The sequence below is a fragment of the Pollachius pollachius genome (genome assembly GCF_949987615.1).
Source record: "Pollachius pollachius genome assembly, chromosome: 7".
Taxonomy (NCBI): domain Eukaryota; kingdom Metazoa; phylum Chordata; class Actinopteri; order Gadiformes; family Gadidae; genus Pollachius; species Pollachius pollachius.
The window spans coordinates 19,521,814-19,544,713 of NC_136940.1; the positions used below are offsets into that span (position 1 = coordinate 19,521,814).

At 43.7% G+C, this 22,900-nt stretch overlaps 1 protein-coding gene across 1 annotated transcript in view; it reads left to right on the top strand.

Annotated features, from left to right (window-relative positions):
* Positions 1 to 17,777, top strand: part of naaladl2 (N-acetylated alpha-linked acidic dipeptidase like 2) — a gene marked incomplete at both ends in the record, with an annotated part of 159,111 nt that extends 141,334 nt beyond the window's left edge. Inside the window, 3 exons of the mRNA XM_079740038.1 lie at positions 5,080 to 5,173; positions 12,844 to 13,042; positions 17,537 to 17,777. Coding sequence (XP_079596164.1) covers positions 5,080 to 5,173; positions 12,844 to 13,042; positions 17,537 to 17,777 — 534 coding nt within the window. The remainder of the gene's footprint in view (positions 1 to 5,079; positions 5,174 to 12,843; positions 13,043 to 17,536) is intronic.
* Between the last annotated feature and the right edge of the window lie 5,123 nt (positions 17,778 to 22,900).

Below are 22,900 nucleotides of genomic sequence, written 5' to 3' on the forward strand. Positions count from 1 at the left end.
CATAATAATGTACCAGGGAGTAGGCTAGATAGCATACGGCTTGCTGAACGTGTGTATACCACTGATCACTTATCCTAAACCCTGCTGCACGTGATCAATTACATAGGAGTGGTAGTTGACATGCTGAATTCAGCATTAGATATGCCTGCAAGGATCCATATCTCTTTGCTGAATGGGTTATAGGTAAGGCAGAAGGCACTGGCAGACAATCTAGCCGACAACCAAATATTTGTTTTTGACTTGCAATCTCTCACGTGTGCAAAGACAATTGGCTCCATTGTCCGGTGTTTTGCTAGCATGCCATCTCACAGATAGTCTGGGACAAGTATGCCAAACTCACTGACAGAATGACCATTAGGTTTCCAGGACAACAACAACCAAAGTTTTACTATCATTGGGCTTTCCTCAACACCACAGGCTCAACATTTTCGCAACATTTCAGAACTGCTTGCAATTCAGACTCAGATAGCAAGTATTCAAGAATAGTGTTCCCAAACACACTTAGCCAAAACCACAACATGTCAGCCATGGTCCATTCCAGTCGCAGTCTCATTAGGTCCAAAAACACTTTTTAATTGCTGTAGCAAAATGGCGTCTGCCTTTTGATATCGGTTGCTTTCCAGAATGTTGGCTAGTCAATACAGAAAATACCCTATTTAATCTTTGAGGACACCATCAAATGTCTTTTTTTATCCAGCCAGCATACCTCAAGGTAACAACCATGCACACAGACACACACACAAACAAACACACACACACAAACACACACACAGGTTTCTACTTTCATCAATACATTGATGAAACTAGAAACCCAAGAAGTGGTGCCATTACCGTCCATATGCTGAGGATAACTTCAAATTCACTTTATAGCTACAGCATTTAGTGTGTGTCCCGCACGCCCCTACGCATGCACGCACAAACACACACACACACACACACACACACACACACACACACACACACACATTTTTCCACTCTTTCTTCCACTCTAACTTGTATCTGTTGTGCTGCCGAGCTGTTGGTGTGTAAACAGCAGCTGGCAAGTGGGCGGGAGCTGTCCAAGGTGCTGGCGGTGCAGGAAAGCAGTGCCTGGCTGTTGTGGAGGCTCTCTGGCCGTGGTGCTGGTTTCAAAGGAAACAAGTGCGGTGTGGCAACGTTTTCCTCCACCACACTAACACATGGTACATGGTAAGCCAGGACAAAACACTTAATAAAGGCAGCAATTTTTATGTTAATCATGAATCACTATTCAGTGGCATTGTTATGGCAACAAATTCGATGTTCAGTACATTCTTATTGTGTATTATTGTATATTTTCTTTTTTTCGTATCTTGCTAAACGTGGTCTCTCTAAAAGGGGTAGTGGATTTTGATGAACTACCCCTTCCAACACAACTATTATTCACAACCACCACAAAGTTCTTCTTCTAACCCTTCTCTCCCCTCGTGTTTCCTTTATCATTAAACATGTTGTCCTCCTCTCCCAGTCTTTGTTTCTCGTCCTCTCTACTCTACTTCCCCTCTCTTTCCCTCCATGTCGGCCTCTACTGAATGTTGATACGAAATGTGGACGAGCAAGAGTGTGAGCAAGAGAGTGAGAGAGAGTGTGAGCAAGAGAGTGAGAGAGAGTGTGAGAAAGAGAGTGAGAGAGAGCGGGAGAGGGAGAGGGTGCCCCAGAAATAAGACCATAAATAAGAAATCAAGGGCCTTTTCTGTCCCGCCACATTACATGCCTTTGACGTATGCTTTCTGCAGTGGTATTACTCACTACCCTCAAATCAATGCTCTAATCTTTCTCTGCTGCAAGATTGATTTCCTTGCCCGCAATGGCAGCAGCGAAGCCGCTCCCAGAGTGGATGATAGGGGGGCCTGACTAAATACTGTGGTGGGGCTGATGGTCGGGGGTTAGGCTTTAACTGAGGGGGGTGGGGTCCCCTCTTCCGTATCGAATGCTTAAAAGGTTGAGTTTATTGTTGATTATAGTATATATATATATATATAGGGAGAGAGAGAGGGGGGTGAGAGAGAGGGGGGGAGAAAGAGAGAGGGGGGGAGAGAGAGAGGGGGGGAGAGAGAGAGAGGGGGGGTGGAGAGAGGGGGGGTGAGAGAGAGAGAGGGGGGGTGGAGAGAGGGGGGGAGAGAGAGGGGGGGGAGAGAGAGAGAGGGGGGGTGGAGAGAGGGGGGGAGAGAGAGGGGGGGAGAGAGAGGGGGGGGAGAGAGAGTGGGGGGGAGAAAGAGAGAGGGGGGGAGAGAGAGAGGGGGGGAGAGAGCGAGAGGGGGGGTGGAGAGAGGGGGGGTGAGAGAGAGAGAGGGGGGAGAGAGAGAGAGAGAGAGACACAATTCAGGACCTCCTTTTCGGGAGGATAGTTGGATCTTTGTTATACTGTTATTGCAGATGGGTGAGTGGTGCGACAACAGTATAGGAATACTCAGCACTAAAGCACATGCACGTGCACATATACACACACACGAGGAATCAACGGCCCAAATAAATTCCTTCTGAGTGGTGTGAACAGAACACATCCCTTAGAATCTGATCTGATTTAGAATTGGTCATTGTGATTGGGATTTGAGATCTAAGTCCATCCACTACAGTCCTTATGCAATAGACCCGTATCACAGAGGCCTTATTGTAGGATAAACACAGGTGTCACTCATAATACGTATTATGGGTTTTCTCCTTTTATGTACCAGGCTCCGGGTAGTCAACTAGTGAAGTTAAGTCTACAACCGGTGCCCTGGTTCATGAAAGGAGCACACACCTGTGTTTGTCTTATGATGATAAAAATAGGGTCCATAATACTTGTTTCCCTTCTGACTCAGAGTCAGACCCGTTTAACATGCTAGACGACTGCACAGGCCTGCTTATAGTGACGTGGGGAAACTAATCAAATAACCCCCTAAAGGCTTAGGGATGCTTGTAAAGAAGATGTTCCATTCCTCCCCTCCTTCTCGTGACACAGAGGAGCAGAACCGGTGACCTTTGATGACTTCTTCTGACCTTTTTGCTGAGACGAATGCATCACTTCACGTCATATTTCATCCCATTGTCATATCCATTGCATCCTCCTGCACCGTCCCCCCTCCAATTTCACACAGTGTTTCAGCCAGGCGTCGTCGTGTTCAGGGATCACCCCTTCAGTTTCCCGTCCGTACGTCCCCTTTCGCCGCTCGGCTGTGATGGCGTGCTGCTAAGGAGCAGGTCAATGGCGGAGCGTGGGCAGTGTAGTTCTTTCTTAACCTCACTACACAGCGCCCTCACATCCGAGTCTTCCCCTCCCATGAGGTCTCTCTCTCTCTCTGTCTGTCTGTCTGTCTGTCTGTCTGTCTGTCTGTCTGTCTGTCTGTCTGTCTGTCTGTCTGTGTCTCACGCTCTCTCTTTTCTTCTCTGTCTGTCTATATTTCTCTCTCTCTCTCTCTCTTTTTCTCTCTCTCTGTCTGTCTGTCTGTCTGTCTGTATCTCTCTCTCTCTCTCTCTCTCTCTCTCTCTCTCTGTCATAATACCTGTGCAGGAAGAGAACAAGCCAAGGTATGTGTATGTAGAAGCTCAGTTTATGGATTGGCTGAGGTAATTGCGGTGGTTGGCTCACTCAAGATGAGGTTCCTGCAGGTCAGATGTAATTCCTCATCCCCCTTATCATATACCCGGCCACCCATGTATACACTCAACCTCACGGGACACTGAACACACAGGCTGCTTTACTCTATGTGCCCTCGGCGTTGGTTACCATACAGAGAATGCCCTTGAGCAAGCACTGACTCAATATCAAACCTCTTGTTTGCCTGTGGTCCACCAATGCAACCAGACTAGGTATTTATTCCCATAACTATGATCAGTCTTTGAAATGAATGGTTAGTGTCCTGAAGGAGCAATACATACATGTGTTGGCATAAATGGGGGTCCACATCTTTCACAAAGACTGGAAGCAAATGTAATGATGAGGAGCCGTATGTGAGGTACTGGGGTTGCTAAGGAAACCCATAATTCCACCTTGTGTGTGTGTGTGGAATGTTTATATTGAAGGATAACCCCCTGAGAAGAACAATCACGCGTTTAATTGGGATACTTACACACAAATACACCCAGGAAATTCTAAAATGAGTACAAAATTTTCCCAGTGCCCACTTAACATCCACAAACCTAGCCGTATGGATAAGATTCTATATAATATTGCATTTCACTGAATGGATAACGTGGCGCTTGCGTTCTGGTCCTGCTTCAGACAGCTTTAATATTAACTATTATACGTGATCATAACTGTATTATAACACCTATGGTTATAACTATAATATTGAACTATAATATAGCTTGCCACCCTTAATTTCACTGCTCATTATGCATGTGTAACTGTGCCTGTGAAAAATAAAGCTTTAAATTGGAGTAGAATAGAGGCGGGCAGCTGTGTGGGGCAGTTTCCAGGAGAGGAACACCATGATGTTCCCCAGTCCTGCACTAGAAGGGACAGTTGAGTGCTCTTCATTGAATTTTGAAACCTTGCTGTGGAAGCAGAGCACACGTTTGATTCAAGCGGCGGCCATGACTGCCTGTTTTTGAACCCTTGGTGGAAGCAACTAACGTGTCGTTTCACTTATGGCCTGGCTCTCAGTGGTCGGTTTAACAGAGAATGGTCAGCATGTTAGGTCAGTGGGAAAATGCGATATCATACAAAAAGGGAATACAGCTTTTGTTCGGTGAGGGTCATCGTGGCTAATTTATCTCAGGGTTATGTACTTAAGAGGTGAAGTTTAACAGTTTGGTATCATTAGAAAGTTGTTAAGGATTGAATATTTGATTTTAGAGTTTTGGCTAAACTCAAGGACTAACTCAAGGACAAATTCCTGTCCTCGATGGATGGATGATCGATCACTTTCACTGGTAGAAAAAACTTAGTTTAGGCGGCGCCGTTAACGCGAAATCTAAGACTTAAACAGTTGTGTGTAAACCAAAGGGGCATTGCTATGGCTTTATTTTGTAAAGCCTATGGTTTGATTACATCTGCCTTGCTGCCCTCGATTGAGTATGTTGTGGTTAGAAACTTAATAAAACCAACATAATAACAATAACCCTTTTTTTCTGTAGATGACAGCAGAGGCCATTTTCCGGCTGGTGAATGATCCGGTCCTGCCCTTCTACCCGCTGGACGTCGCTCTGGACGTACAGAACAAACTCAAAGGTGAGGCAATGGACACAGATGGAGGATACAGGATACAGAGAATAATATAAGAGGACAGGTTTTGGAAACGAGAAGTCAAAAAATAGATTTGACTAAGATTGAGTGGTTGCTATTCAAGACACCAGTATCCAGCAGATGCATACATGCAACCGACCGTGTTATGAGGTTGAAGTTAATTGTGATATTGGACCATCAAGCTGAATGTATCCACGTTGGTGTATTCACTGATCATCATGACAATAGGGGCTGATATGTTTCAGGTGTGAGTGTGTGTTTGTAAAAGCTTGAGTCTGACCCTGACAAACATGCAGCTCAGCCTTTGCAGTTGTTCAGGACTTTCTGTTGGACACTGGTCGGAGCACTGCTGTGTGTGTGTGTGTGTGTGTGTGTGTGTGTGTGTGTGTGTGTGTGTGTGTGTGTGTGTGTGTGTGGCATACACTTGGTGCATACACATGCACACACTACTGCGGCTGTCCCAAACTTCATGCAGTGGCATAACTCATTGCCATAGCTGGCAGCTTCATCAATCCCTGACACACACCCACATACACACATACATAAAAACATAAAATGTTACGCATGCACAGGAACCACAATAGCATCCATAAGTCCACACACACACACAACCACACACACACACACAGGGCCATGACATACATCGTTCCACAAAAACATATGCAGACTTGTGACATTCATACAACCATATCAGATAAATAACAATTTGCTACACTATGCACGTGCTCTCAAACACACACACACACACACACACACACACACACACACACACACACACACACACACACAAGCCCATAAGAATGATTGAGGGTGGATTCATTTGTTTGGGTGAGGGTATCGATCTCCCTGCACACCCTTCATGACTCCCAGCCATGGTGACCTTGGGTCCTGCATTTGTAAAATTCACCTGGAGAGGAGCGGACTCCCCATCGCTCTTCCTTCCCCTGGGCCACCTTGCATCCTCACAGCTGCTCATCTGCTTTCCTCTCAGCCTCTGTTGTTTTTGTTGTTGTTGTTATTGTGTCACTCGTATCAACATCCCCAGATAATGATCTCAATGCCATTTGTAGCATTATAGCAGTCTGTCTCTCTCTCTGTCTCTGTCTCTCTCTCTCTCTCTCTGTATTTTATATTCTCTATTTATTGGCATGGAAAATAATCATTGACATTGCAAGAGCAGTTAAAAAATCAGACAAAGAAAAAAGGACATCTTACCATTCTAAAAAATCAAGGGCATGTCCAAGTACAGTAGGACAAAGATTATTTTTGATGTAACAACCTACACAGGCACCGTCGGACGCCGGTAGCCGCCGGCAACTGTGCTGGTATACAGCACTGTTCAATTCCAAAACGTTGCCACACATGATTGTGTTTTTGTTGCCTTGGATGCCCTCTGCTCATCACCACGGGAGACAAATCGTACTGCTGTTAGTGTGCAATCCTGTATTTCCCAACAGAAATGGCATTTTGCCTTTATCTAGAGTATTTTTCAAGACCTTGCAGGGCCGAGGTCTTCCTGATGTATTTTGATAGTTGTCCGGAGGTTAAAGAAGAATTCTGTGTTTTTTCCGATCATTTTTGGTGTGAGCGGCTAATGCGGACCACGTTTGTTGAACCTGTGTCCTGTATTGAGTGACAATGCTGTGGCCGTAATCCGTGAAAAAGGGCTGCGATGTCATCCTTTGGGTCAACAACGACCCGTTAATGTACGTCCTCTAAAAGAGCATGATGTTGGCATTGAATAGTTCAGATTATTCTGACATTTCGGAAAGGTTTTCGACAGAGAAATAAAAAAAGAAACTTTTGCTTGAACCTTTCACTTGACCATTCTCTTTGTCAGGCGATGCTGGCTGACCATGTATCTGGGACCTGTGTCAGGGATCATTTCTCAGTGGTCAACTATTCTGAGACTGTGTATTCTCATTATTTCACTCTCTGCCACAACCATGTACCCATGTGGAAGTTGTGTCTTCAATCCCATGCTGCCATTGTATTCTAACTACGGTAAAACCGCAGCAAATCATGTGTCCGGTGTTGAGTAGGGCGTTGTGTTCCCACTGGATACAAGCAAAAATTGTAAACGTATTTTCTAATGTTAATTATTCAGTAGTATTTGTAATTTTGTAATGTAAAAGCAATTCAAGTATATTGTACTTAAGCTGTTTTGAGAATGTGTACATTTCTCCCGTTTAATTTCTAGTCGGAAGCACCAATTTCCTGAACTGTTTCTCCCTTTGGGTGGGAGATTCTTTCTTTCCACATTGTGAGCCAAAATAGTCATATTCAGTCCCCTTAATCAAGCCATGCATCGATGTTCTCCTGAATATTAATATGACCTTTAAAAGAGCATGCGGAAGCCGGTGAATATCTGATGAATGCAAAGTGACGCGTTCACCCTCCCTCCGTGTGCAAGTGAAATGTGAAGGAGGTGGTTTATTAATGCTATGGCTTTCATCCACTCAAAAAGAGCTCCTCTCCCAGCCGGTCAACGAGGGGGGGGCTGGCTGTGTTCTACTGAAGAAGGCAGTGAGGCTATACCCAAGTATATGGTCAACTAGTCTCCCTAATCATACTTACAGAAGTCGTGCTATAACTAGTAGGAATTCTGGTCCCGAGATGAACGATGAACTACTAGTGACTCACTTACCGTATTCAGTTAAATTTATGTTCTGCTGGGAGCTAGGAAGCCTGGGATGCATTGTGACAGAATCTGGATAGTCTCTTAGTCTTTGATTTATGTATCTACCGATCCAACCGAATAAATAGTTGGCATATACAGTGGGGAAAAAAAGTATTTAGTCAGCCACCAATTGTGCAAGTTCTCCCACTTAAAAAGATGAGAGAGGCCTGTAATTTTCATCATAGGTATACCTCAGCTATGAGAGACAAAATAAAAAAAAAAAATCTAGAAAATCACATTGTCTGATTTTTAAAGAATTTATTTGCAAAAACCCTCAGAGCTGAAAGATCAGCTGTTGCGCACGGATACACACACACACAAACACACACACACACACACACACACACATACACACACACACACACACACACACACACACAGCTACACATACACGTACGCACACACATATGTATGACATCTTAACAATGAAATCGCAAAATGGCCATCACACCACTGTGTGTATTGGTCAGGCACAAAGGCTTGTGCGCACCTAAACCATGCATGTAGTTGTGAGGCTGAGTGAGGGAGAGAGAGAGAGAGAGAGGGAGAGCGAGAGGGACGGATGAGGGGCTAGAGCTACACACGCCCTCCCTCACATAGAGGGACAAACTGTGCCTCTTTCGACGCAGGGTGGCGTTGTATATAGTTCCTCCCTTGCTGTATTGAGTCCTTTGCCCCGTGCTCCGTCTATGCATGTAAAAAGCCCCTAGACCCCCAGGCATTAACGTCTGGATGGAGTGGTTAGCCACCCAGCCGGCTGAGACTAATGGACAGATTATGACCTGTGAGAAGGGAAAGCGAGAGCAAAGCGAGGGCGAGAGTAAGGTCTGGCGCGAGATGAAGTGAGAGGGAAGGAATGACAGATGAAGGATTATCACACCTGCCTCCTCCCCTAGCTTGTCACTTTGTCTCTCACACGTGGTCTCCCTTTCACCTCTTATCACCCCCCCCCCACCCCCCTCCAAACCCCGCGTGCACACTCCTCCCTCTCTGATGTATGATTTTAGAAGCAATGTGCTTCTGTTTAGGTTTATGGGATGAGTTTCCTGGGGCACAGCCACCCGATAATGTCTCCATTCACACCTCAACTCTTGTCTGTGCTTGCGTGTTTGTGTGTGAGCGTGGGTGGGTGGGTGTGCATGTCTTTGTGTGTGTTTGTGTGTATTTGTGTGCGTGTCTATATGTGTGGATGTCCTCCAGTGTTATCCAGTGTATTACCTTCAAACACTGCAGTATTCAAAACATCCAGTCATAAGGAGAACCCAGATTGAACAAGCAGAACTTATCGCATCCTTTGCATTTTTCACTCTAAACATGCCCTTGGTTCAGTCTGAACCCGGCAAGCCTCGTCATTAAACCAGCCCTGGCACAAAGTGGCAAGACTGCCTTTGTTTGTCAATGAGGAAATCAAAGAGCAGCAAAAAACAGACCTGACTCTGGAAATTAACTGAATGTTGCTGAGTCGGAATATCAAAAGAAATATTGTTTGTATGCGCAACTTCCAGTATTTATAGTACAGGCTTGTACCTTGTGTATTTATGTATTTATATGTTTCAAAATAACTAACTTTAATATGAAAGCTCTATTTGCATTTCCAACCAGCTAGCTGCTTGGAGGAGCTTTTAATGTTGATGTCATACTTAAGACAAAGTGCTTAAACCGAGGACATGAAATTCTACCAAAGTCAGCCAGTGTTCACAAAATGTTGTCGCCCCATTTCCCTTATCTCCATCAACTGTGGGAGGATTTTGTCCTGTGAGCCTTCACACTACACGTTACCACGGCCAAATACAAAGGCAATTGGGTGCCGTGCCTTGTGCCTCAATAGTGTCCGATGGGGCCTTACCACAAGTTTAACACTAGATCATGAGACTTGTTGACAGCCAGACTGTGTGTGTGTGTGTGTGTGTGTGTGTGTGTGTGTGTGTGTGTGTGTGTGTGTGTGTGTGTGTGTGTGTGTGTGTGTGTGTGTGTGTCTGGGGAGGGATGGGTATAGAGACAATGGTGCTTATTTAAGCTTATGAAATCATGGCTAGCCTTTCTGACTCAGTAAGGGTCGGCTTAGTTCAGGAGGTAGAGCGGGTAACCGTAAGGTTGCACGTTTGTTTCTCGGCTCTCCTCCTAGCTGATCGTTGAGGTGTCCCTGAGCAAGAGACCTAACCTAACTGCTCCCGACGAGCTGGCTGTCACCTTGCATGGTTGACTCCGTCGTCAGTGTGTGAATGTGTGTATGAACCCTTGTAGGTCACTTTCAATAAAAGCGTCTGATTAAGGTAAATGTATTCTTACTTTGCCTTGCATACAATATGTATGTACAGTATGTTCATACATATTATATATATATATATATATATATATATATATATATATATATTTAAATTATGGTTGGCTGATCACCACCCCATTATGAGGGCATAAGTTTGTAAAAGGGAAAAACGTAATTTAAATTGAAGCAATCTCAAATATATGTATATATATATATATGTATATAGATAGATAGATATATGGGGTTGATTTTTGAGATTGGTTCAAGGTCTGTTCATTAGTATAAGGCTCACTCAGAGCGTATGCAAGTCCCCCCTCTAAATCATTCATCTAGAACCATCCCATAATAATATGTAGCTACCTCTGATTACACTGATTTAAAGGAGCAAAGGTAATAAAAAAGAGTGAACATTTGCATTACAAAAGTATGTAGTACATCGCTGATTTATGGCCGTAAAAACCTCCCGATTCATGAACCACAAACAATTGACCAAAGCACTTTAAATGTGTAAGCACAGACAAATGCCCCCATGATGAACCAAAACCCACAAACACATACACAAGGGGGGCCACACACACTCACACACAGGCAGAGAGAAAATATATACTTAGAGACCCAGCATGCCTTCAACCGCCCACAGCCACGTGCGTGCGCACACACACACACATCATGCAAGTGCATGCACACCAACGTGCAGACACACGCACACAAACTCACACGCCTGCGCCAAGCACAGACACCAATGCGTCCCCAAGTGTCAAAAGCAGTGATGGATTACAACAATCAAACAATATTTCATGAGTCCCAGATGGTTGAGAGGAGCCAAAGCCATTTAACTTTGTGGAAGAGAACGGCTCTCTTTGTCTATTTCTGTCCCCACTTTCCTTCTCTTTCTCTCCACACTGCTCTCCCGTCTCTGATGACTCACACAGTTCCCATCCCAACGTGTCACACTCTGTCACCTTAATGTCCCCGCTGTTATATACACATGCTCACACACACACGCACACACACATTCATACACATGCTTGAAGCATCTTGAACTGACTAACAAATACGAGCCTAATTCTAAATGAGGAAGATTGTATGTAGGCCACATTTTGCCAGATATCATTTTTTGGGATTTCTATGTTTTAAAAAAATATAATATGTCAGGATGAAAGAAAGCATACTCCAGACGATCGTCATCCAATACCCCTGAGCTGCAGGATTCTCAAGCTACTTGTTTGTATTTTTAATGTTTGCCTTTGGTTTGCATGGTTGGTTTTGCAAATTTAAATATAGGTGATGAGCAGGGGAATTCAGTTGTAAAGGCTCAAGGGCAGAAGCACATTCAGCAATTATTTGTTCTGCAAACATCTTTCTGTATTAAATCAGCAAAACCTGTGTCAGAATCCAACTTATCATAGCCCAGTACAACTGTGTGTCTGAGCATGGTTTGTGCCATTATAATGTATCACATTGGAACAGACATTTAATCTTTTTATGACTTACTTCAACATACTTTGTTTGTGTTCAATGGAATTTCTTTTTTTTTTATGTGTATTGAAATCAAGTCCAACGTTGAATACAAATAGCTATCTCACTATCGCTCGCTATTCTTTTCACTAAAAGCCAGACGTGATGGAATAACATCATTGGCTTCTCAAGCTACTTTGCAGAAGTTGTGGCACCGGCAAAATGCAATCAAGTGTTCATAGTCCCAATCAATGAGGTGAGAGAGAGAGAGCGTGCGTTAGTTATGTGCAAATCACCCTGCTACTTCCAAATGGATGGGAATGTGCTGTGATTTTGTCTTTCAGGGAAGTAATGGTGAATAAATTAATCAAATATGATGCTTTCAGAAAGTGAAATAGAACCATGCATTTAAGTCAGAAAGTTTTTCGTTGGGGCGTAAACATTGTGTATGTTTTCCAGCTTGTTCTTTCTGGCAAACGTATATAAAGTGGTCCTGTGAATAATGTTTAAATTCTGCTTTACTTGTGCCACACTATGTCTGCAAATAACTTGAACTTGTGATACTACACATTGACATTTCGAAAGTGTGTGGAGGATATTAACTAGGTTTACACATACAACACTGCATGATTATAACTATATTATGTTAGTGCACACAATCAACTCAAAATCTGTGTAAAGCAACTTTTTTTTAACTGACCTGCATTTAAGTGAGTTTGTCAAATAACACATGCTGTTTCCTTAATGTGCAGTGGAGAAAGGACCAGTAGAGGAGAAGGGTGGCAGGTGAGACACCAAGGAGGTCATTTTAATTAACTTTAGGAACACTAGTGAGGGTGTGAAGACAACAGTGAAAGGAAAGGGAAGAAAGGTAGCGATTTCAGTCCCAGGTTTGAATAGATGAGGTCGGCCAAGAGGGAAAGCGAAAAGGGAGGTGGATGCAGTGTTGAAGGACTCAACGTAGGGGGTGGAGTTAGGCTAAGAGATGAATAAGACAAATGTCTCCACCCCCTCTCTCTTTCTCAATCTGAGCCAGCCACATGTAGCAGCCAGAAATGACTTCCTTATACCAAGATTCTGACACAAGAGTTTTTGCAAGATGCACGGTGCCATAAACACATGGTCTGTTGTATGTTGATCTAAACGTGACAATTTCTGAATGTTTTCTTCTCTTTGCTCTTGCGTGTGTGTGTGTGAGTGTGTGTGTGTGTGTGTGTGTGTGTGTGTGTGTGTGTGTGTGTGTGTGTGCAGCGGTCAGCATGCCACCCCCTGCCCTGCTGTCCTGGGCCTCCTCTCTGCGGGACAGGGCCGCGTTCCTCCAGTCTGAAACCATGAGGCCGGCCAACGACCCCAAAGAGCGGGAGCCGTCCCACGTGCGCATGCTCAACGACGTGCTCCGCGACCTGGAGAAGAGCTTCGTGGTGCCGCACGCCTCCCCCGGAGTCTACAGGTAACCACTACAGCGGCCTGCTCGCGGAGGGCACCATCAGCCCAAAAGTGTGCTCGTTGTGGGCATGTTTAGAAGGAGATGAGAGAACAACACACAATGCGTTCATCACGGATTTCCTGCAAGATATGTAGGTTAAACTGAGTGGAAGGATTTCGATTATTCCCCTGGAGTGGGTTTGTTGGTCAGTGTGTGTGTGTTTGTGAGCATGAATGTGTGAACGTGTCTGTGTGTGTCTGTGTGTTCGTGTGAGTTTGTGTGTAACTTTGACTGAAGGAGATTGACTGTCTCACGCAAAAGACTAAACCAACACACACACACACACACATCTGCAAATGTGCTGTGTGCGTGTGTGTGTTGTGTCAGGGCAGCCATTCTTCGTTAGAGTGAGCCCACTCCGCCAACTCTTACACTGCCAACTTCCACATCCTCATCTGCTATTTAGCTTTTGTCTCAGTTACTAGATTGCGCGAGAATGAATGGGTTCCCGGTTCTGCGTTATTCACAGTTTATGGTGGTAATAGACATGTTAATTGTCCTCGACTGCCATTAGCAGCCAAGCTAAAATTAGCTGCTCCATCATGCTCAGAAAGCATTAGCGCCTAATGGCCCTCGTTTATAAAGTATGTTAGCATTTCCTCACCGTAGAGGGACAATTACAACAGGAACGATTGATAGCTGTAGAAAGTGTTTACATCTGACATGTATTTTTGTGTTTCCAGGGTCACTAGGGCATAGACTACAAGTCTAACTACTTCAATAGGTCTATATTTGACGTTTATATGTAAACACTGCATGTAGCTATAGCCAAAGTTCAATCAGGATGATTGTCCAGGGATTTGTTCTGTTTTCCCTCTATCAACAAAGGAGGGCAGCGCTACATGTAGCCTACATGGCTCGAATAGGGGACTTGTCATGAATACGGGAGCTATCATCAGGATAACCATGCTTTTTCAGCTGACTGCCACACAGTTCTTAGGTCAGACATACATTCTCTGTCCATTCTGACAGAGAATGTATGTCCGTACGGAATGGCCAAGCATTTTCCTCCAACAGAAATAGAAGGAGGAGTCTCTGTATGTCTGTAGGCTTATGTCTTTTTCCTCAACAAGCATTCATCCTATGGATGTGTTGCTGAGGACCAAAGGAACTGCAGTGTCCAGTGTGAACTTCTTTGGACTTGCAGTTCTACTTGGAAAAATGCGAGGGCATACAGCCACAATTGCACCCTTTGCCCAAGACGGCCATTCATCCCCTGAGCGCAGCTCATTCATTCAAACCAACCATGGGTGAATAAATGAGCTGATGCCTGACATCAGCATCACCCCACTGCCCACAGTCGATCGCCACGGCCAGCAGGTGCATCAATCTAACAAATTAAATTGCAATAGCTTCAAAGAAATGCTTGCACCCACCCCGTACGGCATTTTCTCTAGATCCGCAGGGCTTACGGGAGACCTATTCGAATCCGTCCACACTTCAGATTAAGAGGCAGTTTCAAATTTCCAATTTACTGGGCCTGTTTGGCTTCCCTCCCCAGTGTTCGTAGTGACCCCGACGAGATGGTGACCTGGGAGGAACGGTCGATTTTTGGCCTTCCTGTTCTGCATCAGACCAGTAGCAAGCATACATGTTCCCTTCCCAACTTTTTCCCTTCACTGCAACGTTCATGGCAGCGAGCTTATCTGGCCATTGTTTTCTAGAGATATCAGGGAATGTTTAGAAATAACCCGCCCCAGTGGTAGGCCCGCTGCTATCGGGGGGAATGAGGGAGCCTGGCCTGCCCTCTGACACCCCCTTGCCCAGTCACAGTAAGCCAGCCCAATTCAGACGGGTCCGTACGCGCGTTGTCTGGGGATCCTTCTCGTTGACTTGGACTTTAGTATCACCAGTCTAACGCTGACTGTAATGAGCATTCCTAATGACAGTCAGTGTAGTGAATGTGGTTGTCTGTTGCCTTCAACTTGTAACGCGGGATTTCACTCGCGTGATGAGTAGATACAGTAGATACAATGTTATAAAGTCGAGCAGAAACAGAGACAAACATTTGCAGTGAAATACTTTGATCGGTCCTCAGAGATCCGTAGGCCGCCAATCAACACTGCTCCGCAGATGGGTCTGCCCAGTGGTGCCACATCTGTTTGGGATCAAATGGGACCAGTGTAAGCCTAATTGCCTCGTTTTCTTCCGTAAGGGTAACTTCTGGTATGGAAACAGTGATTTATCTTTAACTTGGCATCAGTGGAGCTCACTTGATTGTGCTAAATAACATTAGAATATCCTCTGTGCTCGATCTCTCTGACAGCTTCTCATGGATCGCTTGCAATTTGGGACAGTCTCTGAGCAGCTAGGATAGCCTACATACAGGTGATGGTTATCCCGTTTATCAGAAGATAAATCCAGTGGTCCATCTACAACATTTAAATAATTGGAATAACGCAGTTCTTGACATGAAGCTTTGCTCCAACAAATAAAGCAGTCTATATTATTTCCGTCAGGCACACTGGTCACTTATGGCACTATAAGGTTCAACACTGCATGGCCAGTGGACCTCCGTCAAGGTTGTCTTTTGATTTGTGTATATTGTTGTAACTATCAACAAGTTTATTAAAATGAGTACATGAGTAGGGCAACTCGTTTTTACCATTGCATAAATACAACCTTAAGTGTCAACACAGAAGATAGGCAAGATGGTGATTTTCTGCCCCAAACACATGTCAATCTCAAGTCAAATGTTCCAGAAGGCTGTTAATCTCCGGGCTGCTCAACTTTGCATCCTTGACCTGACCTGCACAACATGCTATCTCGAGCTGAAGGCTGACGCTCCGACCTAATTTCGGGTCTGTATTTTGCTGTGGATATTGCTTCCTTACACCTCTTGCCCACTGCACCGCCCGTCAACGGATGACGGAAGGCGTGGCTGACGGATGGGGGAGTAGTCTTTGCAGAGGCATCCGTCAGGCAAGCCCGAGCACACGCGATCTGATTGGATGACGGATCCGTCGCTGCCTGAAAAGTTGAACATTTTTCAACTTCTTGACGGAGCCGACAGATCCAACGGAACGGATGAATCCACAGTGCATTGCGGCTCGCCCCATTCAAAGTCAATGGGATCCGTCAACGGACAGATGCAGTGGGCAAGAGGTGTTATTGCTTCCAATCTCCTTCCAAACTTCATGGATCCATCCCATGATGAATAATTTGATGGTGTCTAATTGCCAAATGTTGTTAAATCAATATATTGTACTAGAATTTGGATACTGGCAAACCCGATTGAAATATATTCATATTCAGTCATTCAGAGTTAATTAACTAAGACACATAGACTCTTGTGTACACACACAAACACATGCACATACACACACACACACACACACATACTCTAAACCCCCCTGTTAACACACACATGTGTGTTAACATTTTTAAATGTGTCACCACACAGTCATGACAGTTGTGGATGGACGTGCAGTCGTATCATTATTCCTGTAAACACCCTTGTTACATGTTCAGATGGCAGTGGACATTGAAAAAACAACAGAGACCACCTTCTTTCCTACGATGTACGGTCCCACCCCACTGTACTGACTGTAGTGCAGTATATATAGACACATAAACACTGCAGAGGCAGGGTCTTTGAGAGGAAGGTCTTGACCTATTTTACAGCCCCGCCTGCACAGGTGAAGGTTGCAGTGCAGTCCCCGCAGGGCGACGTGGTAGCAGATGAAGAATCACTCTATTTACTCCCTAAGACGCCCCGTTCAGCCACTTTAACAGAAATCAATGTTCTTTGTCAAGAAGTCCCTGAGATGAAGAACGCACCTCGGGTCCTACAGTTGTGACCTACAAATGACTGCTCTGCCACGCGAAACACACATGCTCGTGTGTGTGTGTGTGTGTGCGTGTGCCTGTGCATATGTGGACTATTGTACATGTGTTTATTTGGTTTGTGTGTATCTTTTCCTGTGTGTGTGTGTTTTGTTATAAAGTACAGATTACTTTTTGAATTTGTCGTTTTTTCATGTGCGTGTGTGTGTGTCTGCTGGACTGTATGTGGTGGCACTGAAATGAAGGTAAAAGGATAGCCCAGACTTTTTGGGAGCAATAATTCACACACTGCACTTTATGCTTCTGCGAACTGTCTGTGACAGAAGATAAAACAGAGGACAAAACTATTCTTTTCATTTTCTATTCGGGTGTCCTTGTTTTTGGTGCTGCTATTGACCCTGCCTTGCCACTATGAGTTATGTGGCCCATGAATCTCTTCAATCGCTGTCCATTACCAATCTGTCAGTGCGTTTTGTTGTTATTCTAACATGAAATATTTATCCAACCTAATGCCCCAACGTACACAGTTGGTTATCAGTTTTGCTTTTCTGCTTTACATTTGTGCCTTTTTATTTAGTCTGTGTACAGTGTTAAGAAGAATAGTGGAATCGCTTTTTGTTGCCACCCGAAACTAAAGCTGCTGTTTATTCCCTCTACGTTTCCGTCCTATAGGAACCTCTTATACAGCCTTCCTGGGAAGACGCCCCAGTTCTCCACGCTCAGGTTTCCCCAGGAGGACGCTGGCCCCGCTGAGGACACACAGCGGAGCGCGGCTGTTCCTGCTCCTTCGCAACACGGAGCCTGCGACAACCAATCACTGTCTCTCATCCTGGCCGCCGTTCGGTCAGCCGAGATGCTGGTTTGCTTCGGCCTCGGGCTGTTTGACGATAACAACACTGGGGACGGCAAATAACGGCACAGCCTTCGGTGTACTCTTGACAAAAGGTTTTCAAAGAATAATAATGAAACCCGGAAACCATTGGATGGATCATCCGTACAGCCCCTAGATTAATATAGGACTAAACTGTGTGAAGGGTCACAGGTCTTCTCTCGATAAAACAAAGGCTTTTATTTATGGTTTTAATGATCATTTACATGACATTAGCTATCATTAACTACCCAACATTTGACACTTTGTCACTACAAAGCTGTATGGCCCAACAGCAACAGCCTGTATGTAATAAATGTAATTGGCTTAATGCTACTGGGGGCATGAAAAGACAATTCAAATAATTAATATGTTGAAACATTAGATAGTTTTCCCATGGGAACTGCAACGTGACCCCTAAACCATTAAGGCAGCCCTGCTAATTCTGATAATGCCAAAAAACAGACGTACTTTGTTTCTGCTGCCTTTTTTGCAGCGGGAAGAAAAGGCTACATATAGAGCATTCGGTAATCACGACAAAGGAGAAAAGTGATCCTTTCGTTGCTTGAGTAGGCATAAAGCGAGGTGAAGACACAAGTGAGGAAGAATTTAAATTCTGTTTACACAGGCGAATTGGTAAGCATTGCAGTACACACCACAGCCCCAGCTGGCTCCATTTTATTATTTCTTCCGCACTGTTGGGCAATTTCTCCCTCTTCATTTCCACTTATATCTCGCTCTTACCTCCACCATCTCATGCTGGATTTGTATTTGAACTTCTGCATGTCTGGCTTTGTGTTTGTGCTTGTGAAGGCAGCTTTATTCATCAAAATGCCCTTAAACCTCATTTGCTCAGTTTTTATTGTGATTCTAGGGGGGAAATAATCAGTGGTTTTCCTTCTCTGCAGAATCACGATATGCTTCTCTTACTTATCGTCTCTTCGAATGAGAATAGCTGTCTATCTTTTAGGAAAATTACGTTTTTACGTATTTATTTTAACTGATGTGTAATTATCTTTGTTGAACGACCAAAAGCAACTTATTTCCTTTATAACGTGAGTGAACGAGTGGTTTCAGTTCACACACTGATACGAGTGGTTTCAGTGGTTAAAACTGATATACTACATTTTCTTCCAGAATGAAATGTAATGGTTTGCACTGAAGCGGCCCCTGAAATGGAGGTCCCTTAATTTGACGTACCTTGGTTCAACCATCCAAAACATAAATGAATAACCACACCAAATAATGTGTACAGTGCGTCATGGTTGAGGAATTTTACTCTTACATGGCCACCAACTCAGAAAGGTAGTATGTAGATGTAGTTGTATAGACCTTTTTTCACACTTTTTACTTTTCAAAAGTGTGAAGGAGAGAATGTTGTTAGTAAATACATTGTGTGTTTTTATACTACTTTGCATGGCTGTCAATTTTTTTAAGGTATCAAACCAATTGTACAGTATCCCCTTATGTTATGAATGTATTTATTGCCTTTACATCAACATCTTTCTTTGCGTTGTCAATAATCAATTCAATGTGATTTCTAATCCCATTGTCTATAGTTAATAGTATCATGTTTTTTTCTTACCTATTACATTATTATTAGTAGTAGTAAGTAGTATAGTATTAACTGTGTCTCAATCTGAAGCAAACATAAGATTAATTTGTGTAACAGGTGTAGTTTGAATTAACATTCTGAGACAGAAAGCTGTTGAAGGATGTTGAAAAGCCCAACTAAATGACAGTTTGCATATGTTGCGTGCCTTTCTTAGAATAATGTTAGCAATACAAGCATGTAGAAAAGAAAAGTAAGGATGTGCACTTCAATGACAATCTACAATTGCATTACGCATCACAACATTGTAAGTAGCACCATAACAAGACAATCAATGTGTAATACTGCAAAGCGATTGTTTGAGCAAAACATGTTGTTGGGGTTAAAGGCCATCAAAAGGGTGTCACATTACCTATATTTTCTTTAAAACCGTACTTTATTTATTAAATCATTAAAATCGACCCTCACTAACCTCCGTCATTATACTCCGACCGTGCCATTAGAACTGTGACGTGCGATAGCTATTAGTGTCGGCCCACATTATTAAGCTTTTAGGTTATTTAGCGTATGGTGGTTTGTTGATATTACAAACAAACCACGTGACTCAAGCCACCCTATATTTGATAGACGTGTGACCTCTATGTCCACGCACAAGGTCATACTCAGAAAATAAAGAATGAAAAAACAGGACATTATACAAACTTTAAGATGGTCCTAGGAAGACAGAGTGTCTCTGGCGTCTACTAGTTCACAGCAATAAAACAGAATATTGTGGGATTGATCATTTATACTTCAAACTTAATCCATAAACATTGTCAGATGGACTAACGTCATAGTTATAATAGCCGACATTCACCAGCCTCCACTTACTGCACCTTTTAATGAGCCATCCTTCACCTTTGTATTTGTAGAAAGTTGAAACATGATGCTTTTTACAATTCTGTATAATAAATTACGTTTTTTCAAGCGTTTTTTGTTCGGCCTGCTTTATCGTGTAATACCATGCGCTCTGTGTTCATGCGTCCTCCTGCGGGTGCGCGCGCCGCGGCCGTGGAACCACATCGCGGCGCGTTCACGTGCCGTCGCAATTTGCGTGTAGGGGGAGTGGAAATGATGGCGACCGATGCATCGGAGATAATGATCCAAACAAACCCCAGTCCCGTCCCCGACAACAGTTTCACCACAATGTCTCTCAAAATGACCCGGAAAAACCAGCTTAGTCCCTGGAAATTGAGACTTATTTACCTGCAGTGCTGTGAGTACCAACGACACGCGGAACACTTATATCTCCCGGCTGTCAGTGTCTTCAACTCGAAGACAGTTTTCGCAATGGCGAAAAAAACGCTTACTTTATCGACGGTTGTTACATTTCACAAGTGTCAAGCATACATTTAAAGATACATGCGAACTAGCATGATGGTGACGATGATATGACTGATGAAGGCGCGAGCCCGAGGAAGATGGAGAGAAAGCCCGCCACGGAATCGCGTGTAATGCGATACGAGAGCAGCCGACCACACTGCGATACGGGATAAACTGTTCCGTAAATCCATACACTGTTTATCCCCTCGACGTCGTAGACCTACGCGTACAGTGTATATATGTATCATGTTACCATTAGCTACAAAAAGTATGTCATGCAAAATCCGGTCAGCAACTAAACCCACAGGAATAAAACGTCGTTTATGTAGCCTATACGCTGAAGGTACATATAATGTTTTGGCTGAGGCTACAGCACACTGTAACAGTATCCTAATCATCCATAAGGCTGTTCTGCTCTTTAAGAAGCCTACTCTGCTGTTAAAGGTGGACCTGGTCTGCATCTGATCTGAGCGCCCGCTGCCAAATAGAGATACACATGTGTTTACAATGTGATTGGTTGTGCATGGTACACTGTCCTGGCCTAAGGATGTTATTGGGTTTGTGTTTGCGTCGTAGGCAAGACAGGCTTTTAAGGAAGATGTGTCACATTCGACCAAAATAACTTGTGTTGTGTTTTTTGTTATAATGGAAATATAAAAACAATCATTAGAAAACGGTCAACTGGCAGCTATACGGTGACTTGACGTCACAGGTCAATATATGTTCAACATTTTCAGATAAAGAGCATACATAAAGAAATGTTAAAATACAAAAATAAACATGACTATATCAAAATCATTATATCAATGCAAGTTAACTAAGTTGACTTGCATTGATATAATGATTAGTGTGAAGTGGCTGTGACGTCATTCACAGCCACTTCTCTAACATGAATATACAGGCGTTGGACTAGATAGGTTTTGAAGTAGTCACACAATATAACGTATCGAAACAAAATACTACGTAACATATCTCATTACTGTGTGTGTGTCCCCATGCGCCCCATCCTCCACTAGCCCTTGTCCTGCAACAGAAACCTCGGCGGTGGTCCTGGGGATGGGTTGTGGTTTGAGGGGGGGGGGATTTATCAGAAAATGGTGAAACGGGAGCAGGCTGATAAGAAATGACAGGTTAATTCCTGTGATGATGGGAGTTCTGTCAAGCGTCCGTGATGGATCTGCAGGCGACGGAGAAGTGAACGTTTATCAATACAGTGGCTAATATGCCAGTGACAGGCTGGTTCTCCAGTGTTTCTCGCATTGTTTACCAAGAGGGGGGGCGGGGGGATCTCATCTGTTCTGCTATACATTGTAATCACAAGGGGTCCTCTGGAGACGTATGTGGGAGACGTTTTCTTAGATGAATTATAGCTTGTCATTTTGCCCAATGAAAAATCCCTTATGGAAGGAGTCTTCACTAGTAAAAAATAAGTTGAGTACTTAATGTAGCTGGATGAAGGCATTCAACTCATTGGTGTGAGGCATCGGGCCGGACAAGCAAGCCTATTTTACTAATAAGTTTGTTTTAATTCTTTGTCCTCAGATTTCTTGAGCATTGCAACCATACTGGGGACTGGTATTCTAGGTAAGTACTGACATTAGTAAGATTCATTGATCCATCACGACACAATGTATTGGTGTGTCATTGGGTTTCCTTGTTTGTGTTGACAAGAACAACAAAAAAATTGTAAAACAATGTAAATGTATAACCACTGTATGAATAATTATTAAACCCTGCTGTGTGTGTATATATACAGTGGGGCAAAAAAGTATTTAGTCAGCCACCAATTGTGCAAGTTCTCCCACTTAAAAAGATGAGAGAGGCCTTTAATTTTCATCATAGGTATACCTCAGCTATGAGAGACAAACTGAAAAAAAAAAAATCTAGAAAATCACATTGTCTGATTTTTAAAGAATTTATTTGCAAATTATGGTGGAAAATAAGTATTTGGTCAATAACAAAAGGTCATCTCAATACTTTGTTACATGCCCTTTGTTGGCAATGACAGAGGTCAAATGTTTTCTGTAAGTCTTTACAAGGTTTTCACACACTGCTGCTGGTATTTTGGCCCATTCCTCCATGCAGATCTCCTCTAGAGCAGTGATGTTTTTGGGCCTTCGCTGGGCAACACAGACTTTCAACTCCCTCCAAAGATTTTCTATGGGGTTGAGATCTGGAGACTGGCTAGGCCACTCCAGGACCTTGAAATGCTTCTTACGAAGCCACTCCTGCGTTGCCCGGGCGGTGTGTTTGG